Here is a 27,931-nt window from a genome sequence, read left to right on the forward strand (position 1 = left end):
CACTTAATCCTTTGCAAAACCTTTGGGCTACAGGAAACTCTGCTCTTCTCATTTCAAGCTTATTCTTGATCAATTTAAGTTCCTTAACTCTTTCCAGACCAGGTTTCTCCTGTGTCATGAAGGTCATCTGTGCTTCATAGCCATCTTGATTTGTGGCAGTGACTAGTATTGCATCAGCATTATCACAAGCTTTCTCTGCCTCACGGATTGATGTCTTCAGTTTACCCTTGTTACAGACACAGCCTGAGACAGCTGGGGACTTCATGGGGGCTTTAAGTGTAACTAATGCTTGTGTGTGAAGTTTGGGGTGAATGGTGGGAATAAGAAAGTGTTGGGAAAAAGGGTGTGTGTGCAACACGTTTTGGACATAATAACTCCGTAGGTGAAGCCTGACAGAAAAACTTTTGTCTAGATAAATTCTGCACCAGCTGTTGTTACGGCTTGTTACGGCCGTTCGTGTTCTCTGGAAAAGAGCGTCAATAAAGTTGGTGTTGTGACCAGCACCCCGTTTCAGTACTCCTCCTTCTCAAGAGGTACCCAGACATTATCGGGTTTCCAACTACCCTACGAGTCACAAGTAGAAAGGCAAGTGCTCTCCCATGTTGGTCATGTCTGTTCTTACAGTCTCGGGCAACTGCCAGTACGGTACCAGTAGCTAGTGCTCGACTCCTCTGGTGTTACTGCCAATTCCCTTCTGAGCCCTGCTGATGTATTGAACCACATGCCTACTCATCTTAGCCACAGTGATGCCTGACAGGGCAAAATGTGCATAATGTGCCGAGACAGGTTATTATATATATATATACATAAAAATATACTGATATATTTTTGCATATGTGACATCACAAAGTCACGTTTTCAACATGAGAACAACTCGTGTAATAACACGCAGCGACACACACAGTAAACAACAATGGAAGGAGGATAGAGATGCACGTTTTATAGCTGGAAATACCACTACTTAGAGTTTGTGTCAGCTAAAGAAAACAATATTAAGGTTTGCTGTACACTCTGTGCTGGTAACAAAGTCCTATCTAGTTTCAAAAACACAACATTGAATATAAAGGTTAAAGATAATTTGGAGTCGCAGCATGGCAGTCAAGCTAACAGAGCAAGTCCCTCCAGGTGGTGCGAAGGAGAGAACTGCACCTAATGCAGGTCACGAGGTTGTGTTCATGGTGTGAGAATTAATAGACGGCACACATTAGCTTTGTTGTAATGATGCTTTACCGTAGTCCACTGGGAAAACAACAACAGCCACAAGGGGTGCTGGGAAACTGCATGACTCCTCGTAAAGTGCACTGCCACTAAACATCCAATAGGTGGTAGTATAATTCCACCTACAACAGAGGTCCTCCACCAGCCAAACAAAAACTGGACTTTGGGGCAAAACCAGTAAGTGGGGGAGAGTCGAAGAAGTTGGTCAAACAGTCCTATGTTTATAAAGTAAAGGGAGGTAAAGTAACTTGTAATCTAAATGATTTACTTTTAAAATCAAGTACACAGTAAACTAAGTAACTTTTAAAGGAGTAATCAGTGAACCATAATTGGATTACATAGGGTAACTATGGCAACACTGGTAGAGACAGTATATAGGATCAGAAGTGCCAGATTAAAAATGAAATATATGCAGTGTTGGGCACATTACTTTTAAAAAGTAATTAGTTATAGTTACTAGTTACTTCTCCCAAAAGGTAACTGAGTTAGTAACTGAATTACTCCACTATAAAAGTAAGTAGTTACCAGGGACAGTAACTGTTGCATTATTAATTTTTTTAAGTTTAAATATATCTAATAATTTGGGTTTTTATATTTATTGCACCTCAGACCCCAAATGGTGGATACATACCACTTTCACATCGAAAGACCCGGGTCGACTGGACTTTGGTGCTATCACGGCAATCATCGGCAAAAGTGGCAAATCGGACCTCCTGCTGTGAGAGCTGCGTCATCGTGTACATTGCAGATAAAGCTGCAACTTGTTGATGACCTGAAGAATGGACCTGTCAACCCCCAGGTCTTTCGTTAAAAAGGTGGGAGATCGCTATACAAGTTGTATATAAACACAGTCACACAGTAGACCGTTCACCTATGAGCTTCCATTAACGATTGTGTATCAACACATTTGATTAGTTTGATTGAAAAAAAGGAACAAAAATCTCTGCCCTTCAGAGATCAGTCTTTATGGGAGTAGACCAAAACTTGTTTTTGAGCTGAAGCTTCTACAATGATACAGTCTGTCAGGCTGTTGAGTCAGAATGTAACAGGCAGATATATCAGCCTCAGATCGAAAGACCGGGGTCGACCCTGCCCAACTGGTGACGGGGCTTGCAACAGTTGTTTCGCCCCTCCCTCCTCTCCTCAAAAAAAACAAAAAAACAGCTTTAGTTTGTAACGCGCCCCATTTAATTGTCAGTAACGGAAATGGCGTTACAACGATGGAAATAGTAATTAGTTAGATCAGAATCAGAATCAGCTTTATTAGCCAGGTATGTGAACACATACAAGGAATTTGACTCCGGTCACTTTGCTCACTGGTGCAACAAAAAACACTTTAAGCATAAAAATAGAACATATGAAGGAAGAATAGAAAAACTGTACAACATAAATAGACTGAATTAAAAATAGTATATACATCTATGCATCTGTATATAGTATATACAGTGAGTATGAACATGAATATGAACAGTACTATGTACAGAATGTAATGGGGTTTATTATGAGAATGGTCACGTGCTCTGTGACTGCTCAGAGTTCATCAGAGCGACAGCCCGTGGAAAGAAACTGTTTTTGTGGGGGGTGGCTTTGTCGTACAGTGCTCTGTAACGCCGGCCTGAGGGGAGGAGTCTGTGAGGGGTCAGTGGAGATTTTACCAGCCCGCTTCCTGAACCTGGACCGGTACAGGTCCTGGATGGAGGGAAGGTCTTGAGCAGGTTTAGCTCCAGGTGGTTCTGACTGCACCAGAGAACCAGCTGATCCACTGTATGCAGACTCGTCCCTGTCCTGGATGAGTCCAATGACGGTGGTGTCATGTTCAAACTTCAGGAGTTTCACAGAAGGGTCCCCAGAGGTGCAGTCATTTGTGTAGAGGGAGAAGAGCAGTGGGGAGAGAACACACCCCTGGGGGGCGTCAGTGCTGAGAGTCCGGGTGCTGGATGTGGAACTTCCCAGTCTCACCTGCAGGTATTCCTTTTGTGATGGGGATGGTGGGGGTAGTGGTTTGTTGTTTTTAAAAGTGCTGAAGGTTTTGGTCTGCACACACATGTCCTCACAAAAACTGATGTGTGATGTCACAGTATCTGTCAGTTCATTCAGGTCTGAGGCTGCAGCTTCAAAGACGCTCCAATCAGTGCAGTCAAAGCAGGCCTGTAGTTGCATCTTTGTGTCATCTGTCCATCTCTTCACAGTCCTCACTACAGGCGTGGCACGCTTCAGCTTATGCCTGTAGGTTGGGATGCCTGTCTGTAGATTACCCCATTAGTGAAAAAGGTAATGCTGTTAGTAACGCTGTTTATTTTAACGGTGTTATTCCCATCACTGAATATATGAATGTACCATTTAACAATGTTAACTATGCACCAGACATCATACAAAAGAGCCACAGTCTGTCTATCTATCTATCTATCTATCTATCTATCTATCTATCTATCTATCTATCTATCTATCTATCTATCTATCTATCTAGCACATGCCTTGTCTTAACTCATATTTTCAGTTTTTTTTTTGTCCATTCTTAGAAAATGAGAAATTAGAAAAGCCTTTATTGTTATTGTATGCATGATGCAGCGAAGCTCCAAGGATATTCTCTTAAAACCGTCACTTTTCAGAATAAAATACAAACATACATAAAAATAAACTATAATCACAGATTGTATTTATTTATTTGTACTAAGTCTTAAAGCATTTTCCTCCTAATCTTTCAAAAATAGATGCATCATTGAGGTCATTTGACCCGTGTTAATACTGTTGCTGTGAAAGCAGAACTGAATTATTTCCATATTTTATCATTTGCAAGAATGATTGTCACATGTTGTGGGTGTTAAATGTGCCCATTAGATGTGTTGAACAGTACACACTGTTATTTCTTCACAGCGTAAGTTGAAACAACTTCCTCTTCAGTTTTCATATTATCTTGTTAAACATGTGGCGCATTCGAGACCTGCTGTTCATCCTCTGCAGTAAGTTCTTGACATTAAATGAATAAATATATCTGTTTTAGTATTGACTGATGGCAGAGAACCACACCTTGTTAATGGTCATTATACAGCAGGAAGTTAGAAATATCCTTTTCATGTCGTCTTTCTCTTCACAGTTGTTCTCAGTTATGTGACCAGAGCAGCAGGAGTGATCCATGTGTTTGGATATGTGGGCAGAGATGTTGACATTTCCTGCTCCTATGATCAGGGTTATGAGTCTTATGAGAAGTACCTGTGCAAGAACGACTGTGGCAGCAGTGATGTTCTTATTACGACATCAGAAACAAAGAAGAACAAATACTCCATCTATGATGACAAAGAGAAACGAAGCTTCACAGTGACCATCTCTGATCTTCAGTCTGTGGATGCTGGGAAATACTGGTGTGGGATGACGAGGACTGGAAAAGATATCTACACTGAAGTAAAACTGGAACTAGAACAAGGTAAATAAAAAAGTGTTTCCACAGTTTACACGTATACAACATGTAAGATTGATCAACAATGAGGTTGTGTCATGTGGTTTTATTTCTTCTTGACAGATCACTGCTGCAACAATGTGGATAAAATTCAAAGTCATGAAAGTGATTCAGTGTCCATCATTTGTCCATATGAGTTGGAGTACCAGAACAACCTGAAGTTCATCTGCAGAGGAAACCAGCCCTCCACATGTCTGCAGCAGGCAGTCATCACCTCTGACAGCAAACAAAATGGACGCTTCACACTCACTGAGGACAAGGAGTCAAGAAGATTCACAGTGAACATTAACAACCTGACCCAAGAGGATTCTGGGTGGTATCTTTGTGGTGTCCATACAAACACTGGACTGGATGTTTTCTCTGCTGTTGAGCTGGAGGTCAAAGGTTTGATGTCTCAGTTACACTTCATATTACTGCAGGAAACTTATTTCATTTACAGTGGGGGAAATAAGTATTTGATCCCCTGCTGAATTTGTAAGTTTGCCCACTTCCATAGAAATGATCAGACTCTGGTTTTTATGGTTGTTTACTGGTTATGGGTATAGACAGAATATCAGTCGAAAATGCATAAAAAACACACAATCTAAAAGTTATAAATTGTTATGTATTTTATTAAGGGAAATAAGTATTTGATCCCCAACAATTCACTTAGAATTCAGGCTCCTACAGATTGGCTGGTGCGCATGTGGCACACAGCTGTGCTCAGTCAACTAATTACCAATACTCCTGATCTTAACTCGTCATGTATATAAAGCACACCTGCTCTAAGAATCAGTTTCTTACATTCCAACTTCTACAGCACCATGGGCAAGACCAAAGAGCTGTCAAAAGATGTCAGGGACAAGATTGTAGACCTGCACAAGGCTGGTATAGGTTACAAAACCATCAGCAAAAGGCTTGGTGAGAAGGTGACAACTATTGGTGCCATTATTCGCAAGTGGAAGACCCATAAAAGGACCATCAACTGTCCTCGGTCTGGAGCTCCCCGCAAAATCTCGCCTCATGGAGTGAAGATGATGATGAGAAAGGTGAGGGAGCAGCCTAAAACAACACGGCAGGAGCTTGTTAATGATCTGGAAGCAGTTGGGACCTCCGTCACCAAGAAAACAGTTGGCAACACACTGCGCCGTTATGGATTTAACTCTTGCAGTGCCCGCAACGTCCCCCTGCTCAAGAAGGCACATGTACAGGCCCGCCTTAAGTTTGCCAGTGAACATCTAAATGACTCAGAGAAGGCTTGGGAGAAAGTGCTGTGGTCTGACGAAACCAAAGTTGAGCTATTTGGCATTAACTCGACCCGCCGTGTTTGGAGGATGAAAAAACGTGAGTATGACCCAAAGAACACCATACCCACGGTTAAGCATGGAGGTGGAAACATCATGTTTTGGGGCTGTTTTTCAGCAAAGGGTACAGGGCAACTTCACCGCATTATGGGGCCAATGAATGCAGCCATGTACTGTAACATCTTGGACAAAAACCTTCTTTCCTCAGCAAGAACACTGAAGATGCCTCGTGGGTGGGTTTTCCAACATGACAATGACCCAAAACATACTGCCAGGACAACAAAGGAGTGGCTCAAGAAGAAGCATATTAAGGTCATGGAGTGGCCTAGTCAGTCTCCAGACCTTAACCCGATCGAAAACCTGTGGAGGGAGCTGAAGCTCCGAGTTTCCAAGAGGCAGCCAAGAAACTTGAAGGATTTAGAGACTGTCTGTAAAGATGAATGGGCCAAAATCCCTCCTGCGCTGTGTGCAAACCTGGTGACCAACTACAAGAAACGTCTCATCGCTGTGCTTGCCAACAAAGGTTTCTCTACAAAGTACTGACTTGTGTTGTGCTTGGGGATCAAATACTTATTTCCCTTAATAAAATACATAACAATTAATAATTTTTAGATTGTGTGTTTTTATGCATTTTCGACTGATATTCTGTCTATACCCATAACCAGTAAACAACCATAAAAACCAGAGTCTGATCATTTCTATGGAAGTGGGCAAACTTACAAATTCAGCAGGGGATCAAATACTTATTTCCCCCACTGTATAGTAGAACAGCAAAGACCAGTAAAGCTTTTACACCTTCTCAAAATGTACTAAAGTACTAAAGGAAAGAAGAACGTATGCACATGTATCTCTAGTGTGGCCTGCACATAGACTACATTGTGATTCTTACATATTGTTGTTCTCTTTGACAGTGTGGTGTTGTGTGAAGACACTTGCTATGAGTGGTACTGTGACACGTCCAGTCACTCTGCAGTGTCCTTATCCACCACATCACCAGAATAACAGGAATTTCCTCTGTAAGGGAGACCACCGCAACAACTGCACAGATGTGGTGACCAATGGAAGCAGGTTCACACTGCAAGATGATGTTTCTCTCAGCTCCTTCTCTGTCATGATCACAAACCTGGAAGCAGGTGATGCTGGGATGTACTGGTGCGGTTCAGACTCACAGTGGAGAGCTGGAAACTACACCAGGATTCATCTGTCAGTGGGTAAGATCAATAGCAATAAATTAATGTCTTTCTTTGAACCCAGCTGTGTAAATGTGGGTTTCCTGGTTGACAATTCTTTCACACTAAGTGTACATGATGTGCCCAAATAAGGACTTGTGAGAAGCTAGAGGCTCAAAACCTCATTTAACCACATCAGCCTTTCAACATCTGGTTAGATCAGTTGTTGCTTTCAGCATTTACCAAGAACATTTCCAGTCATGTACTAATTCAGTGTTAATAGGTTTAATGATCATAGTTTGTAATTTAAGGATGAACTACACTGAATGATGAAACACTTACACTGCTTGCACAATGAAATAGAATAAAGTCATAACATCAGTGTGGTTATATTATCTCACAGTATGACACTCTGTTATTTTTCTCCCTGTTTAAACTCTGGCTAAACTCAAACTGCTAAAGTGGATTAATGTGAACTGTAAAGTTGATCGGTTCCTTAAAGTGCTCAGCGCTATATAGACTGGACATATGGCCTATTCACTCAGGTTGTTTCATTTGCTGTTGAGCTGGAGGTTGAAGGTCAGAGGAAATAATAATGCTTCATTATGTTTATCATGTCACATAGTTCTGTAAAACTGTAGTAGGTTTAACAGTGGAAATATACCATGTCATCAATTTGAGGTGCAAACTTTATAGAGAGTTTGTAGTGAGTTTATTTTTTCTCTAACAGCCTCGCCTCAGGAAACCAGCACTGTGACAGAAACCAGCACTGTGACCACCAATGTCACGTCACACTCAACATATGGAACTACCAAACACACTGAAGGTGCGTGTTTGTTTGTTCAGTTTCACTAAAAACACAAACAAAACGTGTTTTGTGAGGAAGTGTATGTCTTAAACTGTCTTGTATATATTTTTTTTTCCAGATGTGACACTTTTAGTTTACATTCTGCCTGCAGTACTGGTGCTACTGATCCTGCTGTTTGTCCTTGTTGTGCTTTTTAAAAACAAAATCTACAAATGTCGAGGTAGATTTTCCACAAACCAAACATGAACACACAGATGGAGACAGAGTCAGAGATGGGCTGTAATATTCTCTGATGTGTTGTTTCAGGAGGTGGAGTCAGTGTGATCGCATTGAACAGTGCTGAAGCAGGAGTAGAGGTCAGGGTAAGTAAACACAGCTACAAAACCTTTCTAGTCGTCTTTCTCGTGTAGTGGAGACAGTATGGGGGATCAGAAGTGCCAGAATAAAACATAAATATATGAAGATACCATTTAATAATGTTCACTACACACCATCATACAAAAAGGCCACAGTGACAATTAAACCATCTTTAAAGACAACTGTTGTATTTGCTCTGGAAATGTAAAGACCTGACATTTTCTCACCTGAAATAGAAAGGATTTCTTCTTCTAGTGGCATGATTTCACTGAGTAATCGTCCACCATTTAATTTAGACACAATCTTGAACAAAAGGTACAGTTGGGATGCCAAATGAAAAGTCAGAGGGACAGTCAAGACTCATGTAGGACGCCCACGGACGTCACTGTGTCAACTTTTGATTCAGAAGAAACAGAAGTAACAGTTTCTTTCATAATCTGTTGCCTATCAATAGAGATGTACACTATATCCACCAGTGCACTTACTGTATGTCTATTTCTTTATGATGTATCATTGTTTTCTTTTGAGTTGCAGGGATCCAGGACAAGAGCTGTCCTGCTCAGAGCTGGGTTTGTACGTGCAGCAGAGCTCCAGTCATGGTGATGAAGCAGCTGAAAGACAAGAACCTGTGTACCAAAGCCTCTGTGCAACAGAAGACATCTACTCTGTTTGTTTGTGCAGTGAAAACTAGATATAAGCACCTCCACGACAGTCACCTTACACTGTACATCCATGTCTGTCCACACTCGTGCGACATTTGTAGTGAAGACGTTGAATGAATTTCATAGGAGTCTTTTTGTAGTACATCCTTTTCACACAGTGAAGTTAACCAGCGACATATAAAATGTCATCCCTCCATCAGTTTATACAGTTAGACATTTATGTGAAACCTTGTCATAACTAGATTTGTTGTTTGTAGTTGAGGCCAAACAAATGTTTTTTGACCTTGCCCTTTGGTCTTTTAATGAGCATATCGTAGCAATATATGTCTGGAGCACACATTCATCTGTAGTTATGCTGTGTCATAAAATTTTCACAGAAGAAAGTCTCTAAGAAGCCTGAGAAACCTGAGAGTCCCATTGAACTTCAGGAGAGGTGCTGGGGACTGGAGGAGCGGAGAAGGAGGTTCAGGTCAGGGATGCCGCCTGTATTCATGGGGAATGTGGGGTTTTTGGCAGTGAAATGGATGGACTGTGTGCACTTGATGGGACCCAGAGGGAATGTGTCATGAGAAGAGCTTTGGAGACCTGGTTTATAGGACCACGGTGCTTCTGTGCCCGGCTTCAGACACTGCGGGCGGACACACTCTGTTAGTTTTCATCCTTCCTTCAGCGGACAGCGACAAGGAGGCACCATGCCATGACACGATCCATGCCACTGTTGCTGTGCAACAGACGAAACAACGTCGGACACTGTTTTGCCAACTATTTTTGTATATTTTTTCAGAATTCGAATTCTGCACATTTTTTTGATTACACTTTTTATTTTACTTTAATCTAATCTCATTTTATTTTATCTTTTGTTGTGTTTACTTTTATATGCAACAAAGCTACAGTGACTAAGTAATTTCCCTTGTGGATCATTAAAGTCTGTTTAAGTCTAAGTCCAACACGTATGGATAGTATGTGTATGTGCATGTGATATACATGTTAAGGATGGTCACTGATTTCAAGCAGTGATTTCAAAGTGAAACGTTCTTCATGACAGAAAGATTGCTGATAAATAGATTTGAAGTTCTCTTTATAAAAACACGGAGCTTCTGATCTGGAGCACCACAAAACATATTGACTTCTGGGAAACGTTTCAAATGGCGCTCTCTGCTGGTGGCTTTTATTATTATAGTTAATATTCGATAGACGATTATCGTCAGGAATTAACTTAAAACTGTTGTACTTGTTTAAACTAAATAATTTGATGTCTATAATTGGATGCAATAGCTCATATTTATGGATCCAAACAATTTCACCCAGTTCTGTAGTCCTGCCTTAAAGTCCCTCATAAGAGGAGTCAAGGCCACAGTTGCACCAACATGTTGCAGATTCATAGTGCAAGATGAGTTTTGTTCCAGTGACAGTCATTGACCTGAAAGCAGACAATGCTGGGTCGTGCTGCAGAGGGCGGGACTCTCTCTGGTGTGGTGGAAACCAAGATTCAACGGTCAGTAGGCGCATGTATATGAATAAATGCATTGGTCACATACTGTTTACACTGAGTTCCTGTTATTGTTGGTGTTTATCAAAACGTATTCAAGTTTAAGTTATATAATGAATATGGACATACAGTGCAGAATATAATTTGAGTGTATTCACATTCCAACTGAAGGAAAGGTGCAGGATTGGAAGATTGGACAGTTGCCTCATGCCTGTTGTTATGAACATAAGAGACTCTTAGTGCACATGAAACAAGCCACCGTTACGGTGCAAAAACAGAACAAACTCATCAGAGAGATTGAACGTTAAGAGTTGCGACATAATAAGTCTGATTGACTCTGAGAAACACACACACAGACACATATTTCTGTCTATCCCATTCATAGACCTCAAGAAGTTCGCCTCTCTATAATCGGCCTATATTTTAGCCCAAACTTAGACGATAGGATTTAATGCATTAATCATTAAATATTAAACGGGAAAAAACAACTGTAAATTGTATAAACAATGACCAAATGTTGATTAAAACATTTTAACAGTCATTTCCCAATTTACAGTGTAGTTAAGATTTAGACTCGATTTAGACGTCGAAATCAAGACCTCATATCAATGTCTATTTTCTATCTAGATGATTGAATTAAATAATGAATACCGACCAAAAAAATAACTGTAAGTTGCACAATGGTGTCCAACTATTGGACTAAAATAATCTGAATGGCCATTGATCAATATAAAATAAAGTTTAGATTTAGCCTTGATTTAGACGTTTAATCAACGTCTAGATTTAGCCTCGTTATCATTATTTTTTTATGTTGTTTATGTTATTTTAATATCTTATGCTTTATTTCTTAGGCATAAGATTATGCCAACCATGTTTAGGAATATTTAGATATCACTATTAACCTATAGCTAAATATAGGCAGTTTGCAATCGGGGACAATCGGGGACAGTAGCCTAAATCTAAATAAACATGGACGAAATATGTACCGTCAGTGGATCCCTCCCTTTATAACTCTATGATCCCTTCTCACTAGGAGGTAGCAATACGCGGAAAGTTGTCTTGTGGAGCAGAAATTAGGGCTGGGCGATACTGGGAATTTTGGTATCGATCAGATACCAAGTAAATACTGGGCTAGTATCGCCGATACCGATTCCGATACCACTACTTTTGATAATGATAAAAACACAGGACAAATATTTAGGCAAAATAAGTTGTGTTCTCTTAACTAATTACAATTTAAAACAATTTACAGTAGCATACAATTTTTAAATAATTCCCCTTTTACTACATAAAATTATATGAGCTTAAGCGCCTTGTGCTAACATTTTTGAGAATCTCAGCGATCTGTTAAAGTAAGCGGTTTTTGAATTACTGTAACTCACAATGCAATTACAATGCAAAATAATAAAAAGAAATTCATATAGTAGATAGTCAATTGAGAAAACAAGTAAACAAAAAAAAAAAGAGTGTAATAATAAATACAAAAATTGCTCAATGAGGGAAAAGTTGGCTCATTAATTTTCCACCACAGAATGAGCCTGTAGCCTGTGTAATTGTCCTCTCTTTCAAGTACCGACGTATTTCAATAAGGGCATCAGTACCAGCTGTGCGATGCTGCTGTGATGCTAAGATTTAAGAGTCAAACTCTGCCCATATCAACCTTTTACTAGAGATGAGGATGAAGAAGCTTCTGTCGCACAGACCTGGAGAAACGCTGGGCTCGTATGAACTCAGTGGCCAGTAATTTACTGGACGTATAGAAGAGAAACTGTAACAAAAGTATCCAGCCCTACCCACCTCTGTCTTCTTTCATTGTTTTTTGGGGATATTGTAAAACGTAAGTCCTGTATTTTTAGACTTAGCTCTATCGCAGCCGACCACACAACAGATAGACGGCATATTGACAGCGTACTTCCGGTATCTGACGGTCCTAAAGATGGCGCCGTTGAGACGGTGTGACGTCACAGTGAAACTCATGAATAGGTGAGTGTTCAAGGGTACGTCATTGAAATGTTGTATTGTCCTGCAATGTTTGTACATTGAATCGTCATCAATCCGTTTGCGAGCTAGCTATGGCTTGCCTGCTACGACGAGCGCATCGTCGACGATACGTTCGGACAGTTTTTTCAAAACATTTATTAATTTCTGAACCATATGAGATAGAGACCAGCAGTACACTGCATTTGAATCGTGGGATTTCCTGCTTTCTGGAGGTCCATGTACCTTTTGTTATTGGATAGTATCTCTGTGACATCACGTAAAACAATGGACAGCCACACACATTTATTCTATTGCTTTGTTTGCAGAAGCTGTTCGTAAAACATTCAAAGAAGCCAGAGATGACATCATCAGCACAGCAATGGCCTTACATTTTAAACTGGCCCCAGCTCGCAGTGGAGGAGGGGGCTATAGGAGGCCCAGGACACCGATGGTGTAATTTTTGTTTAGAGTTTCAAGAGTTTTTTTCTTTCTTTCTTTTTTGTTTTAAGTGATCTTTTTAATATAAATAACAATTTTATTTTATTTTTGTTATTTTTTTTCACCACATTTAAAAACATAACCAAAAGGTTATTTTATTTTGTTAATATTGTTTGAGTTTGTGTGTTTATTTGCTTGAAATGTATGTTTTAGTTAAGAAATTAAAAATATGTATATTGCACTTTCTTTTGTTGTGATGGTTGGAATTTGTTTTCAAAATGTATTGATTGAGATATTACAGTAGGATAGTTTGGTTAATGTTCACATCAAGAGATAGATAGACAGACATTGTGGGGAAATTACTCACTTGTATGACTTCACTTAAAAAAATAGCCTACATTAAAAAAGAACAATCAGATTTATTATTTTTTTTAAATAAGGGTAAATATCTCTTGTCACTGGAGTATGAATTTGTTTTGTAAATGGTGGTAACTACTGGTGATGGTGCTATGTAGCTTATAATAAAGTGGTAGCCGTTTAAAACGTATAAAACTAAACCTATAAACTTATCTAAATGTATAAAACTTAAAGTTTCACTGATTTTAAAACTTTGAAGGATGTACAGTAACGGACTGTTGAGATGAGCCCACGCTGTTTATATTCAGTTCTATTGTTTATATTGTGTTCTATTAGTTGACATTGTTGCTGCACTTGGAGAGTGTGTCATGTGTGTGTGTGTGCATGTTCCTGATGACAGTGAATGCACCATAAGAAAATAGTTTTGAGCCGCAAGAAGCTGTGGGTTTGAGCAGACTGTCGCATGTGTACAGGTTTTAATAAACGTGCAGAATATCCTCTGTAACTTCCTTACCGAGACGCATTCATCTATTTACTCTTCAGAAGAGACTGACGGACGACTCGGCCAGGGACTGACACTCAATAAATATGCGTCTCTCTGAATGCCAAGGAATACAACCCAGTTAGCTCAACGTCAAACTTAACTGTTGTTTTTTCAAAATTTTTCACACAGCGTAGTTTGAACAACTTCTTCTTCGGTTTTTATATTTCCCTGTTAAAGATGTGGAGCGTTCAAGACCTGTTGTCCATCCTCTGCAGTAAGTTCTTGACATTAAATGAATAAATATATCTGTTTTAGTATTGAGTGATGGCAAAGAACCACACCTTGTTAATGGTCATTATACAGCAGGAAGTTAGAAATATCCTTTTCATGTCGTCTTTCTCTTCACAGTTGTTCTCAGTTATGTGACCAGAGCAGCAGGACTGATCCATGTGTTTGGATATGTGGGCAGAGATGTTGACGTTTCCTGCTCCTATGGTCAGGGTTATGAGTCTCATGAGAAGTACCTGTGCAAGAACGACTGTGGCAGCAGTGATGTTCTTATCACGACATCAGAAACAAAGAAGAACAAATACTCCATCTATGATGACAAAGAGAAACGAAGCTTCACAGTGACCATCTCTGATCTTCAGTCTGTTGATGCGGGGAAATACTATTGTGGGGTGACAGCGTTTTTCAAAGATATCTACACTGAAGTAAAACTGGAACTGAAACAAGGTAAATAAAAGAAAACACAATTCAGTTTCTGCCTTAACTGAAGAAATCATATATAGGCAATTAATAAATAACAAGGACAGGATTACCAGGAATTTCTACTGTAAATCAAATGTTCTACTCTGTTTACTAGAGAAATATTATTATTGAAGAATCAGAGCACAATGATGTACAATGAAGTGGAAATCACTTTAAACATAATTTAAACCACAAAGGATAATTTAAGTCTGAGATGAAAAAGGAAAAAAAGTTGAGAACTTTAAAAAGGGTATTACAAATGTGGCAACACGAGGGATAATTTACTCAGTTATGTCTCAAAACTCTTTTCTCTTTTGTATACAACCGACAACGCCACCTTGGGTTAGGGCCCAAGGACCCGTATTAAAGGTCAATTACCAACGATTACAAAAGGATACAGGTTCGTTCAATCAGGGAGAATAGGAGACGGAGTTCAATTATCACATACAAAAACTTTATTTTGGTACTCTAAAATAAAAAAGGCATGGGACAAAATGAAAATAATAAAAAACGGAGCCAACTGAGAAAAAGGATACGAGCTGGGGCTTACCGGCTGGAGGAGGAACCAACATGGGGAGTGACGTCCACAATAAAAATGAAAAGGGGGGCACCCCACTCACACAACCAAAAAAACGTGAGGAGCGCACCAAATAAGCAGGGACCACCACACACACAGGGGACCAACACCACCCGGGGAAGAACCACCACCACCGTCCACCTCCAGCTCTAGGGAAAATAAAGCACAGTCAACAGGGCTCACAATTAAAGGAAAACAAACAATATCCCACAATATAAACGAATTAAAGAATAATCAATTAATACACTAAGGAATAATACAATTAGATTAATCAAAAATCAAATTAACAAACAGATTAAAAAGTCTCTGGCCAGAGATATCTACTCAACAGTAATCGTAACTAATCCATTTCTGACAAGTAACTGAGGGCTGAAATTAAGAAGTTTTCCCCCCAAATAGAACGTAAATAATTACAATAAACTCCCAAAATGACACCTTACTCAAGCAAAGGAAACCACTTAACCAAAAAAATAAATAACCACAATAAACTTTACTATTAATCAGAAAAAGCAAAATATAAATAAATGAATAAACAAAATTACACCACACCTTGAGAATTACATTTAAAACGCACACACACGCAAACACTCACACACACACGCAATCCAAACTAGGGGCTGAGGGTCCGGACTGGGCTCGTAATGTCCAGCACAAGCGGTAGCCACACACCCACGAACGCGCACCGCCACACGTGCAATAGCAGCAGAAAACCCGGGCCAGCAGCGCGAAGCAGGTCGACCCAAAACGGCCGTCAAGAACCCAAAGTCAGGAGCAGCGAAATAACAGGAGCAGCGAAATAACAGGAACAACGAAGTAGCAGTAGCAAGGTAGCAGTAGCGAAGTGGCGAGGCAGCCGTGGCTAATCAGCCGGGATTATTCAGTACCAGTCTTACTGGTACTGAAGGGGTGAAGACTGTCGACGTAGCGGCGAGGGACAGCCACCACAACACCAACAACCAGCACTGTTAGAGGGAGAGTGGAGAAAGGAGGAGGCTCAACACCTGGCCAAGACAATTAGCAGCAGCAGCACACCGCAACTCACCTAAACGCCAGTGATAGCGACCCCAGTGCCCTGCCAGGACCGCGTCAAGGATGCCGGATCTATCGGAAAGGTTATGTTTGAATTAACTGACACTAACAAGTGTGCACCTTTACCGGCATGCTAATGCGTGCCTACCTGTCCGATGCGGTGAGCAGCGGGGACAACCTGGAAGTGGGCGGGCCGACGAGGCAGGAAGCGAGAGGACAGGGGGGAGAAACCTCTCCTACTTTTATCCTCTCTGGGTGACTAATGATTGGCCAGAGAGGGCAGGGTGAACCAGAAGTATTCAAGACAGTGTCGCCTCATACCACTACACAAAGTTTGAAATCAGATTGCAATGGAGAACAAATTATTCTACAGGTCTATAGCGTGATGTTCAAGGTGGAATGAGAACTCTATAAATGTCTATATGAGCCATAAAACATCAAACAATAACCTGAATCTAAACTTTACTGGTGTCTTTCTTACTGCCACTCTGTGAAGACAACTTGACTTGTACTTTTCTTTATCTTCTTGACAGATCACTGCTGCAACAATGTGGATAAAATTCAAAGTAATGAAAGTGATTCAGTGTCCATCATTTGTCCGTATGAGTTGGAGTACCAGAACAACCTGAAGTTCATCTGCAGAGGAAACCAGCCCTCCACATGTCTGCAGCAGGCAGTCATCACCTCTGACAGCAAACAAAATGGACGCTTCACACTCACTGAGGACAAGGAGTCAAGAAGATTCACAGTGAACATTAACAAGCTGACCCAAGAGGATTCTGGGTGGTATCTTTGTGGTGTCCATAGAAACACTGGACTGGATGTTTTCTCTGCTGTCGAGCTGGAGGTCAAAGGTTTGATGTCTCAGTTACACTTCATATTACTGCAGTAAACTTATTTCATTTATAGTAGAACAGCAAAGACCACTAAAGCTTTTACACTTTCTCAAAATGTACTAAACTACTAAAGGAAAGAAGAACTTATGCACATGTATCTCTAGTGTGGCCTGCACATAGACTACATTGTGATTCTTGAAGACGACTGGTTGCAGATGTTCACAATTAGTTCAAATGATAAATACTGAAGAAACAGAGACACACAGACACAGCACAATGGTGTGTGATGAAGTGAAAATCATTTTAACTCGTCATTTAAGCCAAAAACTGTAATATGATTATACAAAGGGAAAAAAAGTTGAGAACTTTAAAAAGGGTATAACAAAGGTTGATATCAGATTACAATGGAGAACAAATTATTCTACAGGTCTATAGCGTGATGTTGAAGGTGGAATGAGAACTCTATAAATGTTTATATGAGCCATAAAACATCAAACAATAACCTGAATCTAAACTTTACTGGTGTCTTTCTTACTGCCACTCTGTGAAGACAACTTGACTTGTACTTTTCTTTATCTTCTTGACAGACACTTGCTGTGACAAAGTGGATAAAAGGGAGAGTTATGAGGAAGATTCAGTGTCCATCATTTGTCCGTATGAGTTGGAGTACCAGAACAACCTGAAGTTCATCTGCAGAGGAAACCAGCCCTCCACATGTCTGCAGCAGGCAGTCATCACCTCTGACAGCAAACAAAATGGACGCTTCACACTCACTGAGGACAAGGAGTCAAGAAGATTCACAGTGAACATTAACAAGCTGACCCAAGAGGATTCTGGGTGGTATCTTTGTGGTGTCCATAGAAAAACTGGACTGGATGTTTTCTCTGCTGTTGAGCTGGAGGTCAAAGGTTTGATGTCTCAGTTACACCTCATATTACTGCAGTAAACTTATTTCATTTATAGTAGAACAGCAAAGACCAGTAAAGCTTTTACACCTTCTCAAAATGTACTTAAGTATTAAAGGAAAGAAGAACTTATGCACATGTATCTCTAGTGTGGCCTGCACATAGACTAAATTGTGATTCTTACATGTTGTTGTTCTCTTTGACAGTGTGGTGTTGTGTGAAGACACTTGCTATGAGTGGTACTGTGACACGTGCAGTCACTCTGCAGTGTCCTTATCCACCACATCACCAGAATAACAGGAAGTTCCTCTGTAAAGGAGACCACCGCAACAACTGCACAGATGTGTTGACCAATGGAAGCAGGTTCATGCTGCAAGATGATGTTTCTCTCAGCTCCTTCTCTGTGATGATCACAAACCTGGAAGCAGGTGATGCTGGGATGTACTGGTGTGGTTCAGACTCACAGTGGAGAGCTGGAAACTACACCAGGATTTATCTGTCAGTGGGTGAGATCAATAGCAATAAATTAATGTCTTTCTTTGAACCCAGCTGTGTAAATGTGGGTTTCCTGGTGTACATGATGTGCCCAAATAAGGACTTGTGAGAAGCTGGAGGCTCAAAACCTCATTTAACCACGTCAGCCTTTCAACATCTGGTTAGATCAGTTGTTGCTTTCACCATTAACCAAGAACATTTCCAGTCATGTACTAATTCATCATAGTTTGTTATTTAAGGATGAACTACACTGAAGGATGAAACACTTACACTGCTTGCACAATGAAATAGAATAAAGTCATAACATCAGTGTGGTTATATTATCTCACAGTATGACACTCTGTTATTTTTCTCCCTGTTTAAACTCTGGCTAAACTCAAACTGCTAAAGTGGATTAATGTGAACTGTAAAGTTGATCGGTTCCTTAAAGTGCTCAGCGCTATATAGGCTGGACACATGGCCTATTAACTCAGGTTGTTTTCATTTGTCCGTTCTCATACTGTATTTGTTCTCTAAATCCTCCCCTTCTAATGTAACTCTTCCATTCTACAAAGAAGTGCAAAGGTCACATCGCATGACATTTATAAATACTAGAAGAAGAAAAAATGATAATAGATCACCAGTAGTATATTACTTTTTTTAACCAGTATCTGTTACAAGTTCAGTTGTTGAGATAACCGTCTACATTAAATAAATACATTTAAATTGCCTGAGCATTATATTATATTATATTATATTATATTATATTATATTATATTATATTATATTATATTATATTATATTATGTGCATCTGAAATAAATGTTAATACCAACACTATTTTTCTCTAACAGTCTTTCTGGAAAGCACCAATGTCATCTCAACCTTCGCTGTGGAAACCACAGTCAGTCCAAGAAACAAAGCTAATTCAACAAACTCTGCTAGTAAAGTACTTGAAGGTACGTGTGTGTGTGTGTGTGTGTGTGTGTGTGTGTGTGTGTGTGTGTGTGTGTGTGTGTGTGTGTGTGTGTGTGTGTATGTGTGTGTGTGTGTGTGTGTGTGCATGTGTGTGTGTGTGGTTATGGCTTTACAGTTATTGTATCCCATGAATGAATGGGAGTCAATTAAATATCCTCTTGTTAAAAGACCCGTTGAGTTAAAATGCACGGCCACCATGAATAAAAAGGAAAGAAGTGAGGCTGCAGCTCTGATAGTCAGTGCCACTTCTGCTGTGGACTCTTGAAACCAGTGTGCTTTCAGGAAGTCTATATTTTTACCCTGCTCTGTTTGTGGTTTTTGTTTTTCAGGCGGAGCTCTCTATGTGGTTGCCATTGTACCTGCTGTGCTGCTCATACTAATAGTGGCCCTGATCATAGTTTATAAGAAGAAATGTCAAAAAGTACAAGGTATATTTCACCGTGCACAGACACACTGTATTTATACACAGACAAATGTGTGACCATTTGTTTTGATGTGTTTTCTCAGACACTGGAGTGGGCATCACCAGACACTGTGCGGCAGCAGGAGAACCCAAAGGTTCAGAAGAGGTAAGAAAACAAAAGTCAAAAGTCTAGCTACAATTTGTTGTCATGTCTATGAAAACAACAACTCTTTGATGATATTATTGTTAGTAAGACATAACTAATCTAAAGGCTGTGGGATCACCAAAAAGCAAAGAGCTCTTTTACTAATGTAGTAAAATAAATAATGTAAAATTTTAATTAATTACTTATCACTGGATTTCAAAATATATGTCCATAACACCTTCTCCTTTGTGGTATGTTGAATCTATATCAGATTTATGCCAATGAAGAAACTGTCGGGTTCTCAACGCAAACGACCTCTAAACTGCAGGGCGCCTGTAACGCAGGCGACGCAGATGACGACCAACCAGACTACGAAAACTTCACAGCAACAGAAGAAATCTACTGTAATGAAAATTTCCATGTGTCTAATTACAAGTGAATATTGAGATGTAGTTATTATGTATAATGTATATTCATGACTTTTTCTCAGTTTCACATTTGCTAATGCCTAGTCGTGTTTAGTGCTGATAATGCTATCTACACTCCCTATTTTAAATTGTGGGCACTTTACCATTACTCAAAATATAAGTGACCTTCTTGTATATAAAGTGAGTAACTGATACAAATAAAGACATTCAGGACATTTATCCATGTGGTGTAGTTCATATGACAGTTTCCTGTGCTTTTCTCTTTTTACTGCCCTTCATGTTTCTAACAGATGTTGTTTTCATATGGTCTAATTGGGCCTCCAAGTCATGTGTCAACGTCCAACATAGCATTGTAATAGTTTATAATAATAAAGCCCTCACAAGGGACTGAGATTGAGTATCTTTACTATCTAACAGAAGTAGGGTCCAATACCTCAGTGTATTTACAAGGTTTTAATGTTACTTTTAAATTAGATTGAAATAAGTGTTGTTTCATTGAACCAGAACACGATTGGGGTTTTTCAAAGAGAGAAAGAAACACAAATGAAATACACGGGTCTTTAAAAGACGTGGTCAGCGGGTCACACCTGTCCAGTCAGTTTAACTTCCAGTAAACAAAGTTTGATACTCGATGGTCCAACCAGGACTGGAGCTTTCTCCAGAAAAGTATGGATGTCCAACTTTCTACAAACATACAGTCTTGCTGTTACATGGCTTCACCATAGAAAAGTGGAATCATATTAAGTAAGTAATGAATGAATGAATATAAAGCATGAATGAGTCCATAATTGTTGCTTGTGTCTTGTGTAATTATACTGGCTATTTTTTTCGGCTCTCTAAGTTTGACATTTTGATCATTTATCAGCCTTTTGTACGACCAGTATAATGACAATATTTCTGAGTTTAACACTTTTACCTTGGGGATGATCTGTGTCACCTTCATGGGCTCCCACAACTCCGGCAAGAGCTGTGTCACCCACTATGGTGGCCACTCTCTGGTCGAAGGGGGTGACTTCCTCCCCTCCTGTCCCCCACGCTCATTGCAGTCTGTGTCACTTCTGACACCTTCTTCCACTGACTGCCTGACGACAGGCTACCAAATAGAATATTTCATTTAATACTTCATTTAATAACACTTCGACCTCACACTCTTTTTCGCTTTACTCCTGCTGAAAATCTGATCGTGCAGAGTGGGGAACCCACGATGCAGGCCCTATTTAAATTAATTTGCGTATTTAAATTGGGGCGTGGACAGGGAGGAGTTTGGCACTTCTACATGTGTATTCAATTCCACATTGATTCAGATGTACAAAGGAAAAGTGCTTGGATCTATGCAAATTATTTTTTTATTTCTGAATAGACAATGAGCCAGGAGAGGGCACATCCACTGGCATCGCCAAGCTGCATCAGTGATTGTCTGGATCAAATGATTACCTTCTTTGGAGATATTAACAACACAATAAATGGTTGAAATGACATGCTGCTGGGCTCGTATCACTTCCTGGGGTGGGTCAAGGTCCACTGGTCCAGCATCCAGTTCCTATGGTGGTGGATGTACTCTGGCAGTGGTATACCGTGGCAGTGTGCCACGTTGTGCAGGACACCGTAGGCCATTGCAATGTGGCACACCTTCTCCGGTCAGTAGAGCAGCACTCCCCCCGACCTGTCCAAGCAGCCCCAGCGTCCCTTCAGCAGGCTGATTGCCCTCTCCACCACTGCACAAGTGTGGGAATGGAGGTCATTGTACCTCCTCTCTTGGCCAGTGCTGGGGTTGGTGAGAGGTGTTGTGTTTCTTAAGAGTAGTAATACACCCCCTCTTTGTTCCCGTGGTTCATCTTATAGGTAATGTGCACTGATATGAGATGCTCGGTCTCTCTCTAACTTAATGCTCAGAAGTAAAGCAGTGTGTGAACCGGCAGCTCCGTGTCTGTCTTTATTATTTTTCTAGATGTTGTAGTTGCAAACACAACAGATTGGCGATGATTATGGACTGAGACACAAGCGAAGCAGGTACGGCATAAAAGTGAAAGTTATGACTGCAGTGAACGGCTCAGAAAGGAGTGGATAACGGAGGAAAGGCGGAGCCGCGAGGTACTGTTTGTGAGTCCACAATACGCGGCTAACGAGCTGTGAAAAGCTTGTTGTTGGCATCAAAAAGGAAAGAGATAAAGCGTGATAAATGGTGGAGCTAGTCGGCAAAACTGAAGAGTTTGACAGTGTTAATGAGGAGTGGCAGTCATACATTGAAAGGACTGAGCTGTACTGTGTTGTAAATGGTGTGGAGGATCAGTTAAAAGTTCCCACACTTCTCTGACTAATGGGTGCTGAAACTTTCTATCTACTACGTAACTTATTAGCCCCCCAAAACCCTGCTACCCAGACATTTAAAACCATTGTGGAAACATTGCAGAATCACCCGAGCCCCAAACCCCTTGCTCTTACAGAGAGATTTCGTTTTCACAACAGAAATCAGCCTAAGGATGAAAGTACCTCTGATTATATGGCTGAATTGCAGAAACTCATCCAATTTTGTGAATTTGGAGCTGGACTTAATAGGCTGGTATATGGCATGCATAGCCAGAGCACACAGAAGAGACTATAGTCAGAAAAAGATCTTACACTATAAAAAACCATTGTCCATTGCAATATCTATGGAGACAGCAGAAAAAGAGCATGGACAGTGGCCAGTATTGGGGAAGTTACTCAAAAAAAGTAATTAGTTACTTGTCGCTAGTTTATTCTGTAAATTGTAATGAGATTACTAGTTACTGCATTAGAAAAGTAACTTTACTACTTATTACTTTACGTCTGTGAAGGTTCTCAGTCATCCAGATCCATGGTAATCCAATGAAGTAGATGGCTTCCTTAACTCCTCTCTCAAACCAACTGTCCTCACCTACATAGCTGGTGTATCAGAGAAACTGAGGAGAATTTTTGGTAAACACCGCATCCCAGTTTATTTCAAACCTGGAAACACACTAAGACAGAAACTGGTCCACCCCAAAGACAAAACACCTAGACAGAAACAGAGTAATGTAGTGTATGTGGTTCAGTGTAGTGAGGAATGTACAGACTTGTACATTGGGGAAACAAAACAACCCATCCACAAGCACATGGCCCAACACAGGAGAGCCAGCTCATCAGGAAACGACTCAGCTGTCCACCTCCACCTGAAGGACAAAGGACACTCCTTTGAGGATACCAACGTCAAAGTCCTGGCCAGAGAGGACAAATGGTTTGAGAGAGGAGTTAAGGAAGCCATCTATGTCAAAGTGGAGAAACCTTCTCTAAACAGAGGAGGTGGACTGAGATTTAATTTACCAACTATTTATAATTCAGTTTTGATGTCTGTCCCCAAGAAGTTTCAACAACATTCACACTTTGAGCCTCCAGGTTCCCATGGACAATAGCCTCGTTAGAGCTCTATTCATAGGATAAGTTAGCCTAGGCACACAGTTCCCCCCGTTCATGGACAGGTAAGTATCAGCCATTATGGAAATTAGTGACCCCAGTTTCGGGTGGGTGATACCCACAGAGTTTTACCTATTTAAACCTCAATTTCCCACTAGTTTATCAGAACTGAAGAAGCTACTCGGATGAGTGGCGAAACGTCTTCAAGAAAGTCTACAAGTCCAGCTGACCTTATTTAACACTTTTTTGGCTTAATACTTTACTTTCCCATTTCCTAATTTACAGATACAATACATGGACAAACATCATAGCCCTATGGTCACATGTCCTGTTGGACACTGGCTTGTGAGTTGCGGGTATTTTATCTAGTATTTTTTGAAACCTGGGCGATTCAATAGTCAACAGGGGAAGCATGTCCTCTACAATGAACCCAGCAACCAGCCTGTTAATGTCAGGCAGCCTGTTACCTCACTGTTACCTGCTGTTACTTGCTTCTCCGCTCCAACACTTGAAAAAAGCTTTGCCACAAAGAATCCAATTCCATTCTTGCAGATTCAGAAAGGACTGGAATGTCTAAAGTATGGAGAAAGTTGGCAATGTCCGTATCCGTGGCAGTAGATCTCGAAGTGTATGACTGGGTGTAAAAGCTAAAAAATCTATCATTGATCTGCCTGTGATCAGTCAATAGCTGACCAGTGGATGAGGAGATTTTATGTATTGCCCTATTGGCTTGAAGCCCTTCAGTTGCCTAGCAAGCAATTTATCGGCCTTCTCACCCAGCTCAAAGTGCTTCTGCTTTTATCTACGAATATAGTTCCCAACCTGCTCTCCTAGGATATGGCTGTACTCATATTTCACTTTCAAAATACAGCTAAGTGTGTCTTCAGAACCTGTGTGACGCCTGTGCCTGACCCTTGATACGAGATGACGTGTCCTCTTATAACGGCTTTAAAGGACTCCCACAAAGTAGAATCTGAGACAGCACCATTGTCATTAAAGTGCAGGAAATCTGCAGTATTGGTCAATATGTAACCACTGAAAGCATCATCTAAATATAGAGAGGGGTTAAATTTCCAATTATATTGAGGGGCATAAAAATTAAAGTCAATCACCATTGAGAGGGGTGCATGGTCCAAAATTAAGATACTATAGTAAATTGAACTTGTTACATTCGAAATAAGTCTAGAGTCAACCAGCAGATGATCAAGTCTAGTGAAACTGCCATGCAAGGGGGAGAAAAAAGATATGGAAAAGATTTTATTGCCCTCTTCATCCAGGTTCTCTAAGGAGGATCCCCGGACCACAACACCTTGAGCATGCATTAGGGGTGCCCTACTCCTTCTCACCCCTGGGTTGACTTTACCTGGCTGGCCTCCCTCTCCCCCACGTGGGGTGGCGCTGGAGACTTGCCTGGGGTTCCCTGTGGCTTCGGCGCTTGCTCACTTTCCTGGGGTCATGGTGTATCAGTGGCCGACTCTCCCTGGATCTCCTGGTGGGCCTTGGTGGTCTGGGCTGGCGGGCTCCCTGTCCCCTCCTTTTCCTCCCCTCTGTGGCGCCCTCCTCCCTCCGCCTGGCTCCTCCTCCGGCCCCTACTCCCTTCTGCCGGTGGCTAGGCCCTCACTAGTCGGGGGGGCCCTCCTAGGGTCCGGGGGGCCCCGGCGGTCGGGGCCACGGCCGGCACCTTGGGGTCGGAACCTAAGGGTGCGGGGTCCTGCCTGAATACCATCCTGGGCGTATCCGGTCGCTCTGTCGCTCTGGGGTTGGGGGAGCTGCGGTGGGTGGGGTCTCCGTCCGCCTTGGGGGCACCCCTGCCACCTCGGGGGGTGGATGGGGGGGTAGGCAATGCCATTGCTCGGCTGGTCGATGTTGGTTCTTCGGGGTTTCCTGGGGGTCTGTCGCATCCTGGTTGCTGTGCTGGGCTGGGGGCGGGGTCTGGTCGGGGGACTTCCTGAGTCCTGGGGGCCCTCGCCCCGTCTGTGGGTCCCATGGGCTGCTGTTCCGCCTCGGCCCTGCTGCCGGGGACTTGGCCCTCACTTGCCTGCTTCCTAAATTGCACTCACCTCACACTCCACCATACACTATGTCGCTCATTACAACCAAGGCTAGATAAACCACATACACCCATCCCAAGTTTTTAATGCATTTGGCACCAGCTTTGATTAGCCGCTTCCTCACGTTTGTAAAGGCCTGTCGCTGTGCCATGGTAGTGCAAGGGCGCTTGTTGACAACTGAGTCGTAGTATGTTGATCACGTCCTGGTCGTTGTGGACCTTGGCTATGATGATCCGCGGCCGCTCATTGGGCTGAGGCTTCGGTCTCAGGCTACGATGGGCTCAGTCAATTTTTACGGGTCTGCTGAAGTTGTCCTGACCAAGTAGCTCTGGGATCAGCTTAGCAACAAAATCAGTAGGGCTGTCTTTCTCTTCCCCTTCTTTAATGTCCACGATCCTGACATTGAGCCTGCGGGAGCAGCCCTCCAGATCGTTCACTTTAGCTCTGAGGAGACCATTAGCTACCTGTAGCCCGTTACACGTGGCTTCCAGTGATGCTGTCATTGGCTGACATGGCATCGTCTAAATCTTCAAATCGGCGATCAGTTTTCTGATGTTTCTTCTGAAGCGAGGATAGCGTGGCTTCAATTGCGTGAAGGCGGCTCTCTAGAGATTCTTTAAGCCATCCGCGAGAGAGGTGATTTGAGTAAGTTGGCCCCGTGGTTAGCGATACCTGCTAATATAGCGTCATTGCTAGCGGCCGATGAGCTTGTCTTGGATGTATCCCTCTGACTATCGTCTTTCTTGGGCATGTTGACACAACACAGTGCAAAAAAACTGTTAACGGTGACAACAATTTCAAATGATGAATGAGTCAAGTAATGGGTTGTACTCGAAGTAATACGTACCACAGTAATAATATTAACAAGTAAATCCAAAAATGCACAGGCAATTTATTGATATCCCCACAGTTGTGGTCTTGACTGGTCTTGAAATGAAATCCGCTTTGTGTCAGCTAAAGCAAACAATATTAAGGTTTGCTGTACACTCTGTGCTGGCAACAAAATCCTATCTAGCTTCAAAAACACAACATCGAATTTAAAGATTAAAGATAATTTGGAGTCAGAGCATGGCAGTCAAGCTAACAGAGCAAGTCCCTCCAGTTGGTGTGAAGCAGAGAACTGCACCTAATGCAGGTCACGAGGTTCTGATGCTTTACTGCCGTCCACAGGGAAAACAACAACAGCTACAAGGGGTTCTGGGAAACTGCATAATTCCTCATGAAGTGCACTACCGCTAAACATCCAATAGGTGGTAGTATAATCCCACCTATAACAGAGGTCCCCCACCAGCCAAACAACAAAAGCTGGACTTTGGGGCAAAACCAGTAGGTGGGGGAGAGTTGAAGAAGTTGCTCGGACGTTCCAATCAATCAATCAATCAATCAATCAATCAATCAATCAATCAATCAATCAAGCAAGCAAGCACATGCCTTGTATATTTCTCACCATGTGCAATAATATTTTCTCTATAGTGCAATAACTTGGAACACAGGTTCACTTCATTTATACTTGTACATATTATTATATATATATTTCCTATATTTTTTACATTCTCTTACTTATTCTGATGCTCTGTGTTCTAAATGCTGGTACACTGTACTTTGTACCTGATTGTATTGTAACTCATATTTCATTCTTATTTAAGGGTTCTTTTTATCTGTCTAATCACAGATTGTATTTATTTGTACTAAGTATTTTTCCTAATTTTTCAGAAATAGCTGCATCATTGAGGTCATTTGACCCGCGTTAATACTGTTGCTGTGAAAGCAGAACTGAATCGTTTCTATAGTTTATCATTTTCAAGACTGAATGTCACGTGGGTGTAAAATATGCCTGTCAGACGTGTTGAACAGTACACATACTGTTGTTTCCTCAAAATATTTTACACAGCTTAGTTTGAAACAACATCCTCTTCTGTGTTTATATTTTCCCATTAAAGATGTGGAGCGTTCAAGACCTGCTGTTCATCCTCTGCAGTAAGTCCTTGACATTAAATGAATAAATATATCTGTTTTAGTATTGACTGATGGCAGAGAACCACACCTTGTTAATGGTCATTATACAGCAGGAAGTTAGAAATATCCTTTTCATGTCGTCTTTCTCTTCACAGTTGTTCTCAGTTATGTGACCAGAGCAGCAGGAGTGATCCATGTGTTTGGATATGTGGGCAGAGATGTTGACGTTTCCTGCTCCTATGGTCGGGGTTATGAGTCTTATGAGAAGTACCTGTGCAAGAACGACTGTG

At 41.2% G+C, this 27,931-nt stretch overlaps 1 protein-coding gene across 1 annotated transcript; it reads left to right on the top strand.

Moving 5' to 3' along the window:
- Window positions 1-4,073: 4,073 nt before the first annotated feature.
- Window positions 4,074-27,931, top strand: LOC125002900. Its single transcript, XM_047577310.1, has 19 exons — window positions 4,074-4,178; window positions 4,313-4,639; window positions 4,736-5,056; window positions 6,867-7,166; window positions 7,855-7,950; window positions 8,051-8,152; window positions 8,239-8,294; window positions 8,816-8,977; window positions 9,329-9,420; window positions 13,804-13,973; window positions 14,108-14,434; window positions 16,589-16,909; window positions 18,003-18,302; window positions 19,124-19,228; window positions 19,577-19,675; window positions 19,755-19,816; window positions 20,067-20,199; window positions 27,626-27,662; window positions 27,797-27,931. The coding sequence occupies exons 1-19, from the start codon at window positions 4,142-4,144 to the stop codon at window positions 27,864-27,866; spliced, it is 3,117 nt and encodes a 1,038-aa protein (XP_047433266.1). The 5' UTR covers window positions 4,074-4,141; the 3' UTR covers window positions 27,867-27,931.

Source organism: Mugil cephalus, chromosome 2 (assembly GCF_022458985.1).
Source record: "Mugil cephalus isolate CIBA_MC_2020 chromosome 2, CIBA_Mcephalus_1.1, whole genome shotgun sequence".
Classification (NCBI taxonomy): Eukaryota; Metazoa; Chordata; class Actinopteri; order Mugiliformes; family Mugilidae; genus Mugil; species Mugil cephalus.